General features: G+C 37.5%; 1 protein-coding gene across 2 annotated transcripts in view; it reads left to right on the top strand.

Moving 5' to 3' along the window:
* Nmdar2 (NMDA receptor 2) overlaps positions 1-17,740 on the top strand; it is a 188,010-nt gene that overhangs the window by 119,050 nt on the left and 51,220 nt on the right. The window contains exons 2-3 of one of the 2 annotated variants that reach the window (XM_065355838.1): positions 6,178-6,768; positions 15,756-15,934. In XM_065355838.1, the coding sequence (XP_065211910.1) occupies positions 6,414-6,768; positions 15,756-15,934 (534 nt within the window). In that variant the 5' untranslated portion in view covers positions 6,178-6,413. The remainder of the gene's footprint in view (positions 1-6,177; positions 6,769-15,755; positions 15,935-17,740) is intronic. The other variant, XM_065355837.1, reaches the window with a different exon arrangement.

Below are 17,740 nucleotides of genomic sequence, written 5' to 3'. Positions count from 1 at the left end.
TCAAATGTGGTGGCTAAAACGGTATTGGTATTTCAGTTTTCATCAATTTTTACCTCAAAATTTCGGTTTTCTGTATCGGTTTTTCCAATTTTCATGGATTTTATTTCGGTTTTCGGTTTCGGTATTGGTATTTTACCAACATGACACCAAATTGAAAATGTCAAAAAACAAGCTAATTACAGAACGCTTTGGCTTAAAATTCAGAAATTGAGAGAGTAGTAGTAGTAGTATAAAAGTTAAAATGAGAATGAAATGGGAGGAAAATCAACAAAGAAAAGTGATCATTGAAATATGAATAAACTCATTTTGTTTGATGTTGGAATTGTTTCATTTGCAGAAATTTGAAAAAATGAGTACCGAAAATACAGATTTTAAAATAATTTTGGTATTGGTTTTCAGCACTTAGGTATTTGTACCGATTTTGAAAATTAGATTGGTATTTTATAAATCGGTTTTTCATTTGTCAACTTATTGGTAGGTATCGGTTTTTGGGTTTTTCAAATTTTTTCGAAAATTAGGCGGTTTTGCCAGTGTTTGTATCGTTCCGCAACCCTGCATCCCGCAAAGGTTAGCAGTTGGATCTCTTGTCTGCAGAAATATCGAAATAGGTTTATCTGCCACTATGAAAAGCTTTAACACAGTCAAATTGCAGCACTCTCTGGCATTTCATAATGTTCAAGCATTCATGAAGAGGTCACCATCCCTTTTTGATCATCGATAATGTAACTCTACATCATGAAAATAGCACGAGAAGAAGCCGTGTTTACAATCATGAGATTGCGTCTGGCTTATGACTACTGGATTCAAGGGATTTGAGTTTCAGCAAATAGCTTTCAACTGCTGTTCAGCCACAAGCCACAACTGTGGACTTATGACAGTTTTGAGAAATTTCTGCTGAAGTCTATGTATATTCTTTCTCGATATTTGTCAACCAATAGTAACATCCCACAAAGGTTACAGGTTACCAGTTGGATTGTTTGTCTGCAGAAATATCTAAATAGGTTTATCTACTGCTGTGAAAAGCTTTACATAGTCAAATTGCAGCACTTTCTGGCATTTGAAAATGTTCAAGTATTCATGAAGAGGTCACTATCCCTCCTTGATCATAGATAGTGTAGGTAGTTCTACATCATGAAAATTGCACGCGTAGAAGTCGTTGATTCCAATCATGATATTGACCTCGTGATATTTACCTCTTCAGTCTTCATGAATGCTTGAACATTATGAAATGCCAGAGAGTGCTGCAATTTGACTGCTCACAGCATTTCACAGTGGCAGATAAACCTATTTCGATATTTCTGCAGACAAACAATCCAACTGCTAAACTTTGCAGGATGTTACTATTGGTTGACAAATATCAAGAAAGAATAAAAATAGGTAGACTTCAGCAAAAATTTCTCAAAACTGTCATAAGTCCAGAGTTGTGGCTGACCAGTGATGGCAAAACTTTTATATTTCAGTTCAAGTTTTTAGTTTTTAGTTTCAGTTTTATTTTTTTCAGTTCAAGTATTCAGTTTTTAGTTTCAGTTTTGCTTTTTTCAGTTCAAACTTTGTTTTCAGTTTTCCATTTCAGTTTCAATTTTCATAATTTCTTGAGGTTCGAAACGAAATGAAACATTTTTTTTCTCACTATCTTTCATGAATTTTCAATTTTTATACACTACCTAATCCAATTTCCTACTTGAGTAGGAAATTGAAATTTGAACATTTCAAATTCAAAAATTATGAATACGAGTAAATATGCAGGGCTGTGGTGTGCAGAAGAAATCCGGGCCTGGGGGGGGGGGTGCGAAGAAAAGACAAGTTATGCTACTAGGGAGGAGGATTGCATCGTCATCTTGCCACAATAATCAAAATTTTACATAATTAACCTGCTGAGCACTGTAGTATCATACTTAGTATCAAAAAACTTTGAAAATCCAGTAGTTCTGTTCTGTCCAGAAAAATCGAAAAATTTGCATTTTTTTTGTAGGTATGAACCGATTAATCAAATAAACAAAAACAACAACAACAACAAGTAGCATCTTGAATGGTCCCAGCGAAGCGAAGGCAAAAATTTTCAATTTTGGAAAATTTGTGATTTATAAAGTAGAACTACAAATTTTAATGAAAAAATTGTGTTTTTCTGATCTCAACCTTTTTCAAATTCAATTAGGTTTCTTGAAATTGTAACTCTGAGAAGAGAATCAAATTGAATTGACCCAGGCAAAGCGAGGGCAAAAGATTGGATAATTTGTAGTTCAAAAATTAGAACAATATCAATTTTTTAATGACAAAATTTGCTATTCGGTTTTTCCGATTTCGACTTTTTCTAAATTTCATCAATGGTTTTTTTAAACTCTGACTCTAAGCGGAAAGAAGGGATTCAAATTGGCCCGAGCTAAGCGAGGGCAAAAGCTTTTGTAAAAAAATAAGAATTTTGAGAATAGATTGATGATTTTGTCAACAAAATTCAGTGAATGGCAAAACTTTCACATCCCAGTTCAAGTTTTTAGGTTTTAGTTTCAGTTTTATTTTTTTCAGTTCAAATTTTCAGTTTTCAGTTTAAGTTTTTCTCATTTCAGTTCTAGTTTCAGTTTTAGTTTCAGTTTCAGTTTTCCATGCTATTTGCTGAAACTCAAATCCCCTGAATCCAGTAGTCATAAGCAGGGGCGGCTTTAAGGGGGGGGGGGGGTATAGGGGGTATACACCCCCCCAATAGTTTGAAAATTCGGAATTTGTCGGCAAAATCGTCAGTTTGTCGGCAAAATCAAATCGTTAATTTGCCGACAAAATCAGCAAACTATCCTCAAAAATTCTCAGTTATGTAAAAAGCGTTTGCCCTCGCTTCGCTCGGGCTAAAATGTTGTTTTATATTTCTCAAACTGACCTTTCACATCAAAATTACTACTGTTTTGTTTCTTGAAACTACAAATTTTCAAAAGCTTTTGCCCTCGCTTTGCTCGGGCTAATTTAGTTCTCTTCATTCCCACTTAAAATTTCAAGAAACCATTGACAAAATTTTTAAAAAGTTGGGATCGGGAAAATCGAATTCTTAAACTAAAATTGATATTGTTCTACTTTTCGAATTACAAATTTTCAAACACTTTTGCCCTCGCTTCGCTCGGGCCACTTTCAAAGTCACAATTTCACGAAATCTGTGATTGAATTTGAAAAATATTGAGATCAAACACTCAAACTATTTGAAAGGTACGAACTATTCAGTTTCTCTGAATAGAGCCAACTAACTGTTCAAAAACATTGAATAAAAATAAAAAATCACGTTTACAAGAATCACTGGATATATTGTTATAATTGCGACGGCCGTTTCGGTACAACGTACCATCATCAGACAAAGATTAAAACACAAGTGATTTGCAGAAAGTGCATACATGAAACAGAATAGGTAAATACGTCGAAATTGAATTGTACAATGTACATAGAATTTAGGGAAGGGGTAGGTGCGTTGTTGGTTGCATAGATGGAGAGCTGCGTAGTACATTACGTTGTATGTTTGATGGAGCTTTTATGACCTCATTGAGAACGTTGTATTTGTTTTCTACGTGTCTGAATATTTCGAAATCCTCCAGGGCATCCAGACATTTTCCTTTTTTCTCAACATGGAGGGTTTTGAATTCGAAGTTGGAGGAATGGTTGTTCGCAAAAAACAATGGCTACCTTCCTGATACAGTCCCAAAGCTTCTGCATAAGAGAAAAAATGCTCTCTTCAGGACTAAGGTGACGACTTTCCACAATGATAACAGTAACGTAATTTGGAAAAAATTCAACTATAATGGTGCTATTACCAATAAGCTTACTAACTCCTTAAGTAAAAAGCTCAAACACTTAAAACCTGATAAACTTGTAAAATTTGCCTTTAAATCTAAGAACACTATTTCTAGTTTGCTATGTAATAATAAAGATAAAATCCCAAATGACCGAAAAAGTGGTGTGTATAAATTGGAATGCAACACATGTAAAGGTATCTACATTGGGCAAACAGGCAGAGCTTTCAAAGTCTGAGTTAATGAACACCTCAGCGCTTGGAAAAATAAAAAACTTGTAGTCTCTACCTTTGCTGATCACCTACTCGCCAACAACCATTCCTCCAACTTCGAATTCAAAACCCTCCATGTTGAGAAAAAAGGAAAACGTCTGGATGCCCTGGAGGATTTCGAAATATTCAGACACGTAGAAAACAAATACAACGTTCTCAATGAGGTCATAAAAGCTCCATCAAACATACAACGTAATGTACTACGCAACTCTCCATCTATGCAACCAACAACGCACCTACCCCTTCCCTAAATTCTATGTACATTGTACAATTCAATTTCGACATATTTACCTATTCTGTTTCATGTATGCACTTTCTGCAAATCACTTGTGTTTTAATCTTTGTCTGATGATGGTACGTTGTACCGAAACGGCCGTCGCAATTATAACAATATATCCAGTGATTCTTGTAAACATGATTTTTTATTTTTATTCAATTATGTCAAGCACTGAAAGTGAAAAACTCCTTTCCTTGTTCAAAAACATACAAAAATACCCGTTTATTCGTTTTTTGGACCAATTTTTTCAAAAAAATGTCGCTCTCGCTTCGCTCGAGCAGTAATTTTACCTTCTTTTCGATAAATTAATAATTCTTTTTGAAAAGTTTTCAGAAAATTACCTAAAATTCCGAATTTTATGTCCAGAAATCTGGTTTTGCTCCCCCCCTCCATCACAAATAAAAATAACCCTCTCCCCAATGATTTCAGCATACGCCACTGGTATTCAGCATGTTGAAATTTTGATTTTTGTCAGTAAACGACGGCTTCTGCTCGTGCTATTTTCATGATGTAGGTAGAGCTACATTATCTATGATCGAGGAGGGATAGTGACCTCTTCATGAATACTTGAACATTATGAAATGCCAGAGAGTGCTGCAATTTCACTGTGTAAAAAGCTTTTCACAGTGGCAGATAAACCTATTTTGATATTTCTGCAGACAAGCAATCCAACTGCCAACCTTTGCGGGATGTAACTATTTATTTGGTGACAAATATCGAGAAAGAATATCCATGGTGTGATAAACTGATTTGACGGGTGGATTGTACATTTTCTGAACATATGCCCCATTAAGAGAATTTGTGTTCTTTTCAATTTTTGTTACTGTCATTTCAGGCCAATTTGAGAACATTTCTGTATTGTTTACTCTGCCATGCTTTGTTTTTTCGGTTTTTTTTTTTTTTTTTACAAAACAAGTTTATCAAATTTGTAAAAAAAAATGCTCTGGTCCACCCTGCACACACATTTCTTGATTTCATTTTGTGAAAGCTCATCCATCAATATATTCATCCAAAAGTGGAACATGGGCCCCTGTATTTTATCCCAACTTTTATCAATGTTCCCCCCCCCCAAAAGGGATGGGGTGTTCTTTGGAATTATGCTTTCACTCATTCATTACATCTAGTGAAACTATATCATTCAGTTCCAAGATTGATCCAATCGGGTTTTTTGCTTCTTCGATTTTGGACGATAATCAAATAAATAAGTCTATTGTAGAGGGTACTTGGGACTCCATGTTACCACTCTACAGTGGTAATTTGATGCCCAGGCAGGCGGCAACACTGCAACTGGCACAGCGCCATCTGGTGTGCTACTTCAGTGGAGACGACGGCCGAGATTGCCGAAGCGAGCCGCCTCGCAGTTTCCTAATCTCTTCTAAACGAGTAGTAATGAGCTTTTACGCTGGCTTATGCCACTCTCTTAGGAAACGCCTATAGCAGAATCTTTCATGTTAATGAATGGTCTTATTTGTACATCGTAGGAACGTGTATGATTATGATTTCAAGTGTACTGAGTATAGCTGAAATATATCATCTTTGATCATCATATTTGTAGTCTTTGCTTGGTATACTTGTTTAGTTGTGGGTATCTGAGATAGGTGTTTTAATACATCTTATGGTAATTGAAGCCTATACGGCTGAGAAGGCTAGTTGGTCTTGGAAGGGTGGCAAGTTGTAAGTACAAAGTACCAACTAACCCCTGATTACCCGGATATTTCCCCTAACACTATCATTATAGAGGTGCCATCAAGGGGCTGGGGGGTGAACTGTGAGTAAAAGTGATACTATGTAGTGATGATCTTATTCCGGAAACTGAAAGCATATTTTATTTTCATAACATCTCAGGATTTGCTTGGGTCTTTAGGGGATAAGTAGATGAACGGAAGTAAATATCGCAATAAGCGTGGTCGGATAGCCGCACATCCGAGTACCCATATATAGCCGGAAAATGAGAGGATGCATTGGAATGTGAATGGCGATCGCGGCGCCAGGTGGCGGCATATCGCTATCGGCGCTCGCCAGCCGAATACGACTAGTACCTAGACGATAAACGTTGGCATTGGGACGACAAAAAAAAAACAGACCAACACCAAGATCAACATGGGGATTGGTACGTTAGTACTCGTACAATTGATGGTAGCCGGCGGTATTTTGGCCCTTTTGGGCTCGGTGGCCGCCGAAACCGAAACTGAAGCTGAAACCGACACCGAAACGGACGAATCGCAGTCGGCTAATCGCGAACGCGATAATTCGCTCAAGTTCAAGTACAACCATAACCTGACTGTGGCGCTAATACTGCCCAAAACCAGTTTCGGCGCACGTGGCTACACCAGAGCCATCTACAACGCAGTCAATTCGTTACAGAAAGCTAGGGGTCCTAAGCCTCAGTTCATCCACGCTTACGGCGCGCCGCAAGTACGCCACGAGATGATGTCATTGACCCCCAGTCCGACAGGTATCAAAAAAATATATATCGCAATTCATTAGTGTAGTAATCGCTGCGGCTGAAATTTTCTCAAAAATGTACATATCGGCCCAATAAACTGATGTTCACACGTGCACATACACGCTCTATTTGTCAAGCATTTGTACGGCACGTAGGTATAGGTATAGGTATATTCGAGCGAGTTACGACAAACTTAGGTACTCTAAAATATTGGAACGCTAAAAAAAAAATTAAAAAAAAGAAGGAATAAAGAAAAGAGGGGTTTTTTGCGTCGATCTGATCCGTCATTGATTGGCAATAGCAATAGGAAAAGGGAACTGGAACACAGCTTCTCGAGTCCTCGAAGCTGGCGCTCCTGGGTATTGGAATACGACACGACACGTGCTTCTGCTCACTTACACGTTTTCAAATCGCGTATATCGTTCGCACTTCGCACTTGGATTGATTGCGCAAATATGTACTCCGCATCCGCACCTACGAGGCTGCGAAACTACGTTATACGAGTACCTACTAAAAAAGAAAATCAAAAAAAAAATCGATACTTAATGTCGGACGAGTTGTGCGTAGTTCCTTCCATTTGCCATTTCGCTGTCATTTGATTTTTACGCTAATTGTTTCAATCAATGTTGTCACATGTCGCCAAACGCGAAATAAATCCGAATCCGGAAACGTTATTTTCGTTTTAATCCGGCTCCGGCATATCGAATAGCAATCAACGTCGTATTTGCGGAGTCACGGTCGCAATGATGTTGAGATCGTGAACGAGTGTAGAGTACCTACTTGACGAGCGAATTCGTTTCTACTCGTACGTATACCTTACCTACGTATAGATACTTCCACGACGTAGTTTTCCGCTTTACGAATAAGATTGTTCGCGTTGTAAATAATTTTATTTTTTCTTCATTCGTTTGGTCGACCCTATCCCCATTTTGGTAAGCTTTTGAGACACTCGTCAGTGGATGGACGAGAGAGGAGGGGAGCAGTTGGCGAGAGGTTGAAAAAAAGTATTATTAAATATTTTGACTGCGCGACCTTAAATTAGCTCTTAAATTTGAAAAACATATGCTGGGCTTTTTTTGTGGGGGGACGCAGGGGGACGCTGCCCCCCCCCCACTAATGAAAAGTTCGAAATTATCGAAAAATTTCCATAAAAACTAAAAAAATGAACAAATTAGAAAAAAATGAAAAAAATGAATAAATTTTGGTAATTTAAAAAAAAAAAATGTTGAATTATCGGAATAGTAAAGTGCGAAAACGAGATCAGAATTACGATGAAAATTCGTAAATCTAAAATTTAGCATTCAAGTTTGTACCTCAGTACTTATCTTGCACGTAGGGGAGCCCGCACAAGAATTATTGCACCCCCCCCCCCCACCACGTCGATCCTCTGGGACAACTTTTTTCTTAAAGGGGGAGTCCTGAGGAACATTTCTAGCCCTTGTACTAAAAAAAAAAGTGGCCCTACTTACAAAATGGCGGCCATTTTGATTGACAGAGGAGCCGAAATCGCAGATTTTGCGTTCCAACACGAAATTTTTTAAACCTTACAAAGGTAGATCGAAAGATCAGGCAAAAAATTTTTACCTGTCAAAATTGCAAGTTCTTAAGTGCATTTTTCGATTTTTGGTGAATTTTTGAAAATTAAATTCAGGCCAAAAATGAGGGAAAAATCAAAATTTTACCTAATTGACCAAAAAAGCTGAAATTTGAGATATACCCTATTTTCGATATGCCAAATCGATTGGAAACTGTTTCAAACCGTTTTGAGCAGTTTTGGAGCTTCCAGAAAATTTTTGAAACTCGAAATTTCCACAAAATTTCATCAAAATGGAGTTGGAAAGCTGAAATTTATTCTGCAAACTAATTTCAATGCGCTACAAAGTATTGCAGATAAATTTCAAGTCGTTTTGGAGCCTCCATCAGATTTTTTAAACTTTAAATTTTTACAAAATTTCATCAATGGAGATGGAAAGCTGAAATTTACGCTACACTCCAATTTTAACACTCTCTGAAGACAACTTCAGGTGGGTTAAGTCATTGTGGAGCCTCCAGCGGCTTTTTGAAAATTACTGGAGGCTCCAGCAGATTTTTTAAACTTCAAATTTTTACAAAATTTCATCAATGGAGATGGAAAGCTGAAATTTATTTCGCAGACTAATTTCAATGCGATATCCCTTAAGCGATGACTTATTTTTATGCTGACATCGCTGAGGAAACCTCCGGGTTATGTTAAGTTAACGAGTTTAATTAAAATACTGACATCACTGAGGAAACCTCCGGGTGCTGACATGGACCCGGAGGTTTCCTCAGTGAAGTCAGCACCCGGAGGTTTCCTCAGTGATGTCAGTTCTCGAGGGATATGAAGTCGACTACATGGTGGTTTCAAATGGTTTTGAAGCTTCCAGGTACTTTTTGGAAATTTCAATTTTCCAAAAAACGCCATACGACGTTTTAAAAAGTCGCTGGAGGCTCCAAAACGACTTGAAATCCACCAGCAGTCGACTTCGTAGCGTATTGAAATTAGTTTGCAGAATGAATTTCGACTTTCCAACTCCATTTTGATGAAATTTTGGGGAAATTTCAAGTTTCAAAAATTTGCTAGTGGCTCCAGTAATTTTCAAAAAATCGCCGAAGGCTCCAAAATGACTTGAAATCCCCCTGCAGTTGACTTCGTAGCGTATTGAAATTAGTTTGCAGAATAATTTTCAGCTTTTCAACTCCATTTTGATGAAATTTTGTGGAAATTTCGAGTTTCAAAAAAATCTACTAGAGGCCCCATTAAATTTTAAAAAGTCGCTGGAGGCTCCAAAATGACTTGAACCCACCTGAAGTCGTCTTCAGAAGGTGTTAACCAGCTTTCCATCTCCATTTGATGAAATTTCGCAAAAATTTAAAGTCTGAATCTTCAATTTTTTTCTCTCAAAAATTCAAATTATGTATAGTGGCCCGGGGGGGGGGGTGGTATGAAAATTAGTGGCTTGCAACTTCAATTTAGCGTCCCCTCAGAAAAGAAATACAAAAAAAAGACCTGTAGGTATACATATACCTAAGTACCTATATAAAATAGGCGAAGAGAGGAAGGAAGGAAGGAAGGAAGGATGAGTGCGGTGTACACAAAAAGACTTCAACTTTGATCAAAATTCAGAATAATCGAGTTTAAAAGTGAAAATATCGATTGTTATATGTAATATGTAGTTCGAAGAAGTTGAGTTGAAACGTTTCCTCATTTTCGAGCAACCCTCTTTACTGCCCCCTCTATACATTCTGCTTCATAAACACGCTCAGATATAGTGAAGAAACTGAAGAAGTGTGACATGTCTTTTATGAGATTTTTGGGGGCACTACGTCACGCCGTGCCTAGTTCGAAAATCCGCTGATTTTTTTAAAACAGCTCCTCCACCCCTCCCCCCCGTACCATTCCGAAATTGACTAGGTAGTAGGTACTTGGAAATTTGGCAATAATGTAGTACCTACACAAATAAGTATGCAATGTACAGGGTGCGCAGAAACATTGTTGGACTGATGTGATAACATTCCACTAATCATGTGCATCTATTTCACGTTGCTAACCTAAATTTTCAATAAAACACTTTTCAAATTCGTACTAAAGAATGAAGAAACACAAAACCAATTCAATCTCACATAGTTCGGAGGTAAACATACGATTTGCCTTCATTATTTTTATGTGCTGAAAATTTTGAAATTTAAAAGTCGTAAATTTCATAACAACCGCAGAAGTTGCAAAAAAAAAATTCCAAATTTCAAAACTCGACCGCAGACTGAAGCAAAAGTGTACAAATAGGTATTTCCAATTTTTGCGTTCAGAACAAGGTGCCCAACAAATAGGACATCATGCAAAAGCAGAACTTCGACGGAAAGTATTTATCCGATGTTTCAATGGGGGGGGGGAGAAGAAAAAGGGTTCGAGACTTCCATTGAATAAAAATTCAGCGCAGTTTTGAATTCCTAAACAGATTTTCATCCTAAGTATCACAGCTTTAGACGTAAGGTATGCGTATGCAATAACTCTCAACGCCTCTCTCACTCACAAATTAAAACCCAAAAATTTCTGAACCGGGCGAAGCTCCTAAAAATCGAAAAACTATGCAAAAATACATCATGAGCCAAAATTTGACGAGCTAAAGCGCATTTTTCTGATTTGGTGAATTTTTGAAAATCAAAAGGTCCAAATGTAGCAAAAAAATCAAAATTTCAAAATTTCACCAAACTGAACTCGAAAGTTAAAGTTCAGTAATTAGCCCATCGTCTACCCCCCATGACTTTGCACGTTGAAATTGGGGTAAGTATGAATTCATTTTAGATTATTTCCCAGTTTTATTAGGGTATTGGATGAAATTTTGTGGTAATTTCAATTTTTTTTTTTAATTTACTGGAGGCTACAGAACTGCTGAAAACGGCTCGGACCTGTTTCCAATCAATTTTAGTTGGGGGGGGGGGAGGTGTCAAAAATAGGTAACATATCAGATTTCAGTTTTCTAGACCAATTTGGTATAATTTTGATTGTTTTGTTTTGAATAAGTACCCGGTAATTGCACCCCCCCCCCCGCCGATCCTCCGGGACAACTTTTTTCTTGAAGGGGACATCCTAAGGAACATTTTAAAGCAAACTTGCCAAAAAAAAGTTGGCCTTACTTACGAAATGGCGGCCATTTTGATTGACAGGTCAGCCGAAATCGCAGATTTTGCGTTTTAACATAGGACTTGCACGAACTTTTTCAAACTTTACAAAGGTAGGTAGAAAGATCATGCAAAAATTTATCACCTGTCAAAATTTCAAGTGCTAAAGTGCGTTTTTCGATTTTTGGGCAGGTAAATTTAAAGTCGTTTTGGAGCCTCCAGCAACTTTTTGAAAATTCCTAATTCCTTCAGCAGATGTTTGTAACTTTACAATTTTCACAAAATTTCATCAAATGGAGATGGAAAGCTGAAATGTACCCTACACTCCAATTTTAACACCGTCTGAAGACGATTTCAGGTGGGTTCAAGTAATTTTAGGACCTTCAGAGACTTTTTTTGAAAATTACTGGAGCCTCCAGCAGATTTTTAAAAGCTGAAATCTCTCCATCTTGGTTTGATAAAATTTTGGGGAAATTTCAAGTTTCAAAAATCTACTGGAGGCTCCAGTAATTTTCAAAAAAGTCGCTGGAGGCTCTAAAATGACCTTAACCCACCTGAAGTAGTCTTCAGAGGGTGTTAAAATTGGAGTGTAGAGTAAATTTTTCAGCTTTCCATCTCCATTTGATGAAATTTTGTGAAAATTTAAAGTTCCAAATATCTGCTGGAGGCTTCAGGAATTTTCAAAAAGTCGCTGGAGGCTCCAAAACGTCTTGAAATTCACCCGCAGTACTTTGTAGCGTATTGAAATTAGTTTTTAGAATAAATTTCAGTTTTACAACTCCAATGTGATGGAATTTTGTGGGAATTTCAGGTTTCAAAAATTCGCTGGAGGCTCCAGAACTGCTCAAAACGGGTTGAAACCGTTTCTAATTGATTTGGCATGTCGAAAATAGAGTTTATCCCAAATTTCAGCTCTCTTGGTCAATTTGGTAAAGTTTTGATTTTTTCCCTCATTTTTGGCCTAAATTCGATTTTCAAAAATCCATCAAAAATTGAAAAACGCACTTTTGTCCCGGAGGATCGGTGGCGGGGGGGGTGCAATTACCCCTATTGTCATATCCCGGGCTAAAATATCACTTACAAAAGTTACAACCTTTTCTTTGGAAGAAATCACTTTTAACCACTTCAACAGATTTACAAATTCCTTATCTGAGCCGCCGTGTATACAAATTCAAGTTTCAAACATTAAAAATTTGCCACCCTGTATAATCTGTCACAGAACCAGTCCACCGAAAATGCTTTTTATTTTATTTTTAAAACTCTACACGCCGCTATTATGGTGATAAACCCTTATCGGTGTGAAATGTAAAAAAAAAAATTGAATTCGGAAATACCAGACAGGTGGACAATGAACACGTCACCCTTATCTGATTCATATTTGGCGAGTTGTTTTCAATAAAAGAAACCGTTTATCATGATGATGATTCATGCACATCTGTCATCGAAGCAACAACGCAGACAAAAGACCGCCGCGTCTAGGGTCTTATCTCACTATTATATCCGAATTTATTGAAAGCAGGTTCAACTGCGCGCATCACCCATGTTACGAAATTTGGAAATTCCAAATTTACAAAAATACCTACTCACATACCAGACAGGTGGACAATGAACACGTCGTCACCCTTATCTGATTTACAATTTCGGCAATGCGTTTTCAATACAAAAGAACTCCTTTAACATTCACACCTGCCATCGGAGAGATAATGCAGCCAGACCAGAGACCACATGTTCTTTATCGCACGCGCACAACCAACGACTGTGATGGTGGCATAAATTCTTGTTAGAAGGGGTGTAATACAGTCAAATAAGGATTTCGCCTGGAATAAATTGGGGGAAATTTTTTTTTGCGCCAAAATGCTCCGGATGGTGTCCTAAATGACATACTAAAACCCACCCTAAATCCACCTGGAGCTTCTCCCCCCCCCCCAGACCAACATTTGTGCCCCCCAGCACCGTTTTTCGCAATTTTCTCGCGAGCAGTTGATTTTACGCCGAAAATAATTTTATTTTTGTGTTCTACGTCAAATTTCCGATCTAGTGATGTATCAACTGTCCTTCTACACCCAAGGGGGGCGGGGCTGGAATCATTCAAAATAGGGGGGTTTCCTGAAAAATACATAAAGGCTATAGGCGCCTAAGAGGGGTGAAATGGTCCCCGAAAGTGTTCTAGTTGATATGAGCATGGAAGGTGGGTACGATGGAGAAACTTGCGCGTGGAAAATTTCAGATCCACATCCCCTCCCCTTTTTGGTGACCCCCCCCCCTTTTCTGAAATTCCAATAACACTTTTCTCAGCCCCATTTTAACCGATTTTGAAAATTTCTCTGGGAGTTATGTATATCCTTAGTAGGTACCCCCACAAAGATTTTAAACCCCCTCCCCTCATATTTACCCCTCAAAACGGCGTTTTTTTCATTTTTTTATGCCTATTAACAATCAAGATTGCGAGGTACAATTTTATAAACACGTTTTTTAGATGTATTTTTGACCCCCAAACATCATGTAGTTCTTTCAAAATTTTTACTTTGGTGCGCCGTGCTGAAAAGTTGAAAAAATGTGTCTTGGGGGGGAGGGTGGGGGTGATTTTGAAATTTTGAGAAACATCAATATCAATGAGTAGGGTGTCGTTTTCTTATGATTCGATACCGCTGAGCACGAATATGACCTCAGATTTTCTGCTACACTCACCTACCCCTCTCCAGAGCCCCTCAGCCCCCTCAATTATCACGATTTTCGAAATAAAGTTATTTTGATGACATTGGTGTCGTTTTCGTATGATTCGATACCGCTGAGCACGAATATGACGTCAGATTTTGTTTTACACTCACACAGCCCCTCCAGACCCCTCAATTTTTAGGATTTTTAAAATAAACTTACTTTGATGATTTTCGTGTCGTTTTCTTACGATTCGATACTGCTGAGCACGAATATGACGTCATATTTTCTGCTACACTCGCACATTCAATTGCCTCCATTGGATGCAAGGGCTGACCAATAACCCCCCCCCCTCTCAAAAAAAAATAAATTGGAAAAAAAATTTCTGCAAAATTTTCTTATAAGGTAAACATTCTGCGTATCATGTAAGTTTAGTTAACATTGGATAAGGTCTAATCGAATAACACCCCCTCTCCCCCAACAAAACAGTCGAAATTTTTTCTCAATATTTTGTTCACTTCATTTCTCGCGTACTTTACACATGTGACGAGTTAAGCTTCAACCTACATAATATGTATGTAGGTAGTAAGTACTATAGGTACTTATATATGTGCCATATTACGAAAAGTGTACACACTTACACAGTGCTCTGCATATAAATTAACTACCTGCGCTGCATCGCTCTCGTCCTTTTCATTTACCTCGTCATCAGCTCGCAGTATATAATAATGCTCGTGACTCGTGCTCGTATGTACTTGTACATCTACGCTAAAGATGGGTAAAAGCATTAAAGGGGTACAATATCTGTTTATATGTACACACATGTAGCATTTCACGCGACTTATTCTCGCTATAATTACGCTGATGCTGATGCCGTAGCCTTATTAAGTTGCCCTTATTTCACAAAAAGTAAGAAAATCTTACGAGATCCTCGTAAATCGGTTGCGCTTTTGGTAAACAGGGGTTCCAATATTTGTATACGCGAAAATTTCGCAAAATTTGTGGCTTTTTTCTCGTATCGCGGCCATATCTACCTACACATCATCGTTGCGACCATCAGACCTTTCTAAGACTTGTAAAAGTGAGCAACTGAGCAACGAGTTTTAATACTTTCCCTTTCCTCGTTAAAGAGGTGTTTGCCTCTCACAAGTCAGGAGTATTTTCCATTTCCTCGCGGTCTATCATTTTTTTTCTTCTGTATTTTTTTCCACTCGGATAACATCCTTGGTCGGTCGCGCCGCATAGTAAGTAATAAGTATGACGTAAATACGTACGACGTATACGAAAACGATTTTACGTTACGATTGCGCTCGATGAAATACGTGCATATTTCATCGCTTCGCTCGATATGCCGATGTTGGAGCGAGCGAAGATTCTCTTCCATATCGCATCAATCCTTAATCCTTCTGCCAAGTGCCAGTGCCAGTGCCAAAGTCAATGCGAGCCTGCCGCCTTCCTTCCACTAAAATTTATAACGCACAACGCATTTCACAGACAACTTTTGCCTACCTATTTCCATCTCATTCATTCGACCAGTCATTTAAGTACATACTTACTGATTTATACATTTATACGCATCACCTATTCCTTCAGCCCCTCTCCACCCCTCACTCACTATATAAAATGTTTCTCGCTTCGAATTTAATTTGTCGACGTTTTTAGCGTAAGTACCTAAATAAGTATGTTTATTTTTGTGTTTTCAGAGATTTTGTCGTCGTTGTGTAAAATATTTCTGCCGATGAACGTATCGTCCATTTTGTATCTGATGAATTACGAAAAGTACGGTCGCAGCACCGCATCGGCGCAGTACTTCCTACAGCTGGCAGGCTATTTGGGAATTCCCGTCATCGCGTGGAATGCCGATAATTCGGGTCTCGAAAGGGTAAGCGTTAGCGTAATCCACATCCTTTTCCTATGCGTAAGTAATATTGTATCGCTAAGGTACCTACGTTCATATACGAGTATGTACCATCAACAAGCTCGAGCTCGAGCACGTCAGAAAAAAATGTAGTGTCAAATACGAGTACCTCACAGTGAACAGCAGAAATAGTAGGTACCTAATACTTACCCCTATGGATGGGTATACAGTATATAATTATGATTGATTAGTTGGTTGGTGTTGATGATAACATTCTTCCAATCGTACACATATCAATCATCATCGATTCATTTTGTTTCACCTCGATGCCAACATATATACGAGTTTTTTGCCAACGAAAAACTTTCTTTTGGGGGTGCTCCTGCTCGATATACCCACTCCCCATTTGTATTATTGAGCAAGGTGTACTGTATTGTGAAGTACCTGAGTATGTGATCTGACCTCTGGGTCCTACTTTATAACAATACCGCTAACATTTTTGAAAAAAAAAATGATTGTAGATAAAAGCCCTAATATCCTTCAAGAAAATGTTGATGTGTTTGAACCAAAAAACGAACTTTTAAAAGCTCACAAAAACGAACCTATATAATAAACATGAGGAAAGTTTTGGTCGTTTAATTTTCCGCACATACCGGACGAACCGTACGTCCTAGCAAAAATCTGATGACAGTAATCTGAACCAGAATTAACCAAAACTTTTCATGTTTATTTCAGGGCGTTTTTGTAAGCTTTTCAAAAGTTTTTTTTTTTTTTTTGGATCAAACACATCGAAATTTTCTTGAAGGATAGGGCTTTCAACCCACAATATTTTTTTTTCTTCAAAATTGTAACTCAAATCAAATCAACTTTATTTTTTGCAATAGGCAGCATTGCTGCGTTTACAAAGTCGACTTATCTACTAACAAAGATACATAAAAAAAATGAATAATAGAATGAAATAATATGAAATAAAATGAAATGAATGCACCATGTACAGCATTATAGAGGTATAGGATTAGCACAGATATAAATAAACACCTTCAATAAAGAATTAAAAATACTAGAATCTAAAAAAACATAATTCGTCACCTTAGTTGCAAAAACTTGTATCTCCAACTCTGAGATCACACCTTGTGTAAATTGTTCTTTTTGCACTATAGCACTCCCTATTGGACTTGAAGGAGTGAAAAAAGAATGGTTTACACAAGGTATGATCTCAGAGTTGGAGATACGAGTTTTTGCACCTAAGGCAACGAATTGCAATAAATCAGAAAAAAATACATTCTAAAAGAATTGAGATATGTTGTACCTACCTACATTAATAAAGATTTTTAGAATTAAGGTAAGTGCAGGTAATTATGCCACCCTAAGGTTTGAGGTCATTTAGTTTGGTTAAAATGCATCTTTGGAAAAAATGTGAATGAACCACCTCAAAGTACATCTCATTAGCTACCTTTCACAAAAAAAATTTTTTCTTACCCCTCCCCCAATACCACCAATCTCCTCCTGAAATTTTTTTACAAAAGTGGCGTAATTATCAACAGGTGCAGGTAATTACGCCACCATCCCAAAAAACTATTTAAAATCTATGAAAACATTGGTAGGCCTAAAAATCATTTGGCATTTTGGATTGGCTACCTTTCCCTAAAAAAATTTTTTTCCATTACCCCTCCCCATATTCCACCACTCCATTTCTGAAAATTATTCACCAAAGTGGTGTATTCATCAACATATGCAGGTAATTCCGCCACTCTCCCCCCACTACCAAAAAAATTATTTAAAATTATTGATAAAAATATCACTAAAAATTATTTCTTAGCATTTTGGTCA

This window comes from Planococcus citri, chromosome 3, assembly GCF_950023065.1.
Source record: "Planococcus citri chromosome 3, ihPlaCitr1.1, whole genome shotgun sequence".
NCBI lineage: Eukaryota > Metazoa > Arthropoda > Insecta > Hemiptera > Pseudococcidae > Planococcus > Planococcus citri.
Note: the sequence above shows the minus strand (reverse complement) of the source record. Positions and strands in the feature narration are given on the sequence as shown.